Below are 2,722 nucleotides of genomic sequence, written 5' to 3'. Positions count from 1 at the left end.
AGAATAGAATAGAAATCACCCAGGTTTTCCCAGATGAGGTCCCATCTAAGTATTAACCAGGCTTAACTCTGCTTCAGATCAGATCAGGTGCATTCACAGTGGCAGAAAGAAGGGAAAAGCCGCGGTGAGGTGGCTCACGCCTGTGATCCCAGCACTCTGGGAGGCTGAGGCGGTCGGATTGCCCGAGGTCAGGAGTTCAAGACCATCCTGGCCAATATAGCGAAACCCCGTCTCTACTAAAAATACGAAAACTACCCGGGCGTGGTGAGGGGGCGCCTGTCGTCCCAGCTACTCGGGAGGCTGAGGCAGGAGAATCGCTTGAACCCGGGAGGTGGAGGTTGCAGTGAGCTGAGATCGCACCACTGCACTCCAGCCTGGGCCACAGAGCGAGACCCCATCCGCGAAAGAAAAAAAAAATGTGCTCCTAAGAGATCAGCAGGTGTCAGCGTCTCGGGGTCTCGTCCGGCCCTGCCGCTGACACGGTCACCCCACTAAAGGTCGGGAACCTCCCGTCCCTACGGCCGTCTCATTCCCCACAGGAGGCCGGCCGCCTCCTGAGCACCCCCCGTGCGTCCCCCCGGCCCGGCCGTACCTCCACCAGCGCCGTGGTGTAGACCATGTGAACGAAGTGCAGGTTCTTCTCAGACCCGTCCAGCATGTGCGCGATCCGCAGGTCTAAGTAACGCACGCCGGCGTCCAGCTGCTCCGTGACGTCCAGCACCTGTGGGCGATTCTCCTGCCTCAGCCTCCCGAGTAGCTGGGATGACAGGCGCCCACCACCACGCCTGGCTAATTTTCATATTTTTAATAGAGACGGGGTTTCACCGTGTTGGTCATGCTGGTCTCGAACTCCTGACCTCAGGTGATCAACCCGCCCCGGCCTCCCAAAGTGCTGGGATTATAGGTAGAGCCGCCGCGCCCGGCCCAATTAATTTTTTTTTTTTTTTCGGAGACGGGGTCTCGCTCTGTCACCCAGGCTGGAGTGCAGTGACGGGATCTCGGCTCACTGCAGCCTCCGCCTCCCGGGTTCAAGTGATTCTTCTGCCTCAGCCTCCCAATGAGCTGGGACGACAGCCGCTCACCATCACGGCCGGCTCATTTTTTTTTTTTTTTTCTGTATTTTTAGTAGAGGCAGGGTTTCATCATATTGGCCAGGATGGTCTTGAACTCCTGACCTTGTGATCCATTTGCCTCAGACCCCCAAGGTGCTGGGATGGGGGTGGTGGGGTCAGCGTTGGGGTTGGGGTTGGGGGTGGGGAAGGTGGGAACGTTTACCAAGAAACACTCAGGACAGAGACACAAATGCACAAAAAGGAGCTGGCCGTATCCCTCCACACAGAAGCATGAAGAAGGCAAAATCATTTCTTTATTTTGTTCTTTCTTGAGGCAGAGTCTTGCTCCGTCACCCAGGCTGGGGTGCAACGGCACCATCGCGGCTCACTGAAACCTCCACTTCCGGGGTTCAAGGGATTCTCCTGCCTCAACCTCCCGAGAACCTGGGAATACCGGCACCTGCCACCACGCCCGGCTAATTTTTCTATTTTTAATAGAGACGGGGTTTCACCGTGTCGGTCAGGCTGGTCTCGAACTCCTGACCTCAGGTGATCCGCCCGCCTCGGCCTCCCCGATTGCTGGGATGACAGACATGAACCTCCATGCCTCGCCAGCAGTGGCAAAATTATTAACATTAAAAGGTGAGTCAGGTGCAGTGGCTCATGCCTGTAATCCCAGCACTGTGGGAAGCCGAGGCGGGTGGATCACGAGGTCAGGAGTTCGAGACCAGCCTGGCCAACATGAAGAAACCCCGTCTCTACAAGAATACTAAAAATAACCAGGCGTGGTGGCAGGTGCCTGTAATTCTAGACACTCGGGACGCTGAGGCAGGAGAATCGCTTGAACCCGGGAGGCGGAGGCTGCAGTGAGCTGAGATCGCGCCATTGCACTCCCTCCTGGGGAACGGAGCGAGACTCCATCTCGAAGCAAAAATAAATAAATAAAATAAAAATGAAAGAAAGAAAAGAGGCCGGGTGCTGTGGCTCACGTCTGTCATCCCAAGACTTTGGGAAGCTGAGGTTGGTGGATCACGAGGTCAGGAGTTCAAGACCAGCCTGGGCAAGATGGTGAAACTCTGTCTCTACTAAAAAAAGGAAAAATCAGCCGGGCGTGAGGGCGGGCACCGGCAATCCCAGCTACTCGGGAGGCTGAGGCCCTGAATTGCTTGAACCCAGGAGGCTGAGGTTGCAGTGAACCGAGATCAAGCCAGTGCTCTCCAGCCTGGGCCACGGAGCGAAACTCCATCTCAAAAACAACTTAACATAATACAACGTAGCAACACGGTGACCGTGTCTTCTGCTTTTGGGAGGGGGCTCTGGGTGGGCAGAGGGTCTGAGTTTAATCCTGTCTCCCTGCAAATGTGCAGCCACCCTCTGCCTCCTGAGCTCTTGGGGACCCTCTCAGACCTGAACTGAGTGACGGAGCATTTCAGCATCACCGGGCCCAGACCCTACCTGGGTAACGAGAATCTCAGCAAACAGACACCCCACCTGGGACAGGGACCACGTCAGCATCACTCAGTCCCCACCTGGGACAGGAACCACGTCCGCATCACTCAGTCCCACCTGGGACACGGACCACGTCAGCATCACTCAGTCCCACCTGGGACAGGGACCACATCAGCATCACTCAGTCCCCACCTGGGACAGGGACCACGTCGGCATCACTC

General features: G+C 56.5%; 1 protein-coding gene across 1 annotated transcript in view; it reads right to left on the bottom strand.

Moving 5' to 3' along the window:
- Nucleotides 1–511: 511 nt before the first annotated feature.
- Nucleotides 512–2,722, bottom strand: part of LOC116547541 (PI-PLC X domain-containing protein 1-like) — a 3,561-nt gene continuing 1,350 nt past the window's right edge. Inside the window, exon 3 of the mRNA XM_032273475.1 lies at nt 512–721. Coding sequence (XP_032129366.1) covers nt 527–721 — 195 coding nt within the window. The 3' untranslated portion in view covers nt 512–526. The remainder of the gene's footprint in view (nt 722–2,722) is intronic.

Source organism: Sapajus apella, unplaced genomic scaffold (assembly GCF_009761245.1).
Source record: "Sapajus apella isolate SASKATOON/1434 unplaced genomic scaffold, GSC_monkey_1.0 scaffold3527, whole genome shotgun sequence".
Lineage (NCBI taxonomy): Eukaryota > Metazoa > Chordata > Mammalia > Primates > Cebidae > Sapajus > Sapajus apella.
The sequence above is the reverse complement of the archived record's forward strand: the minus strand, read 5'-3'. Positions and strand labels throughout refer to the sequence as shown.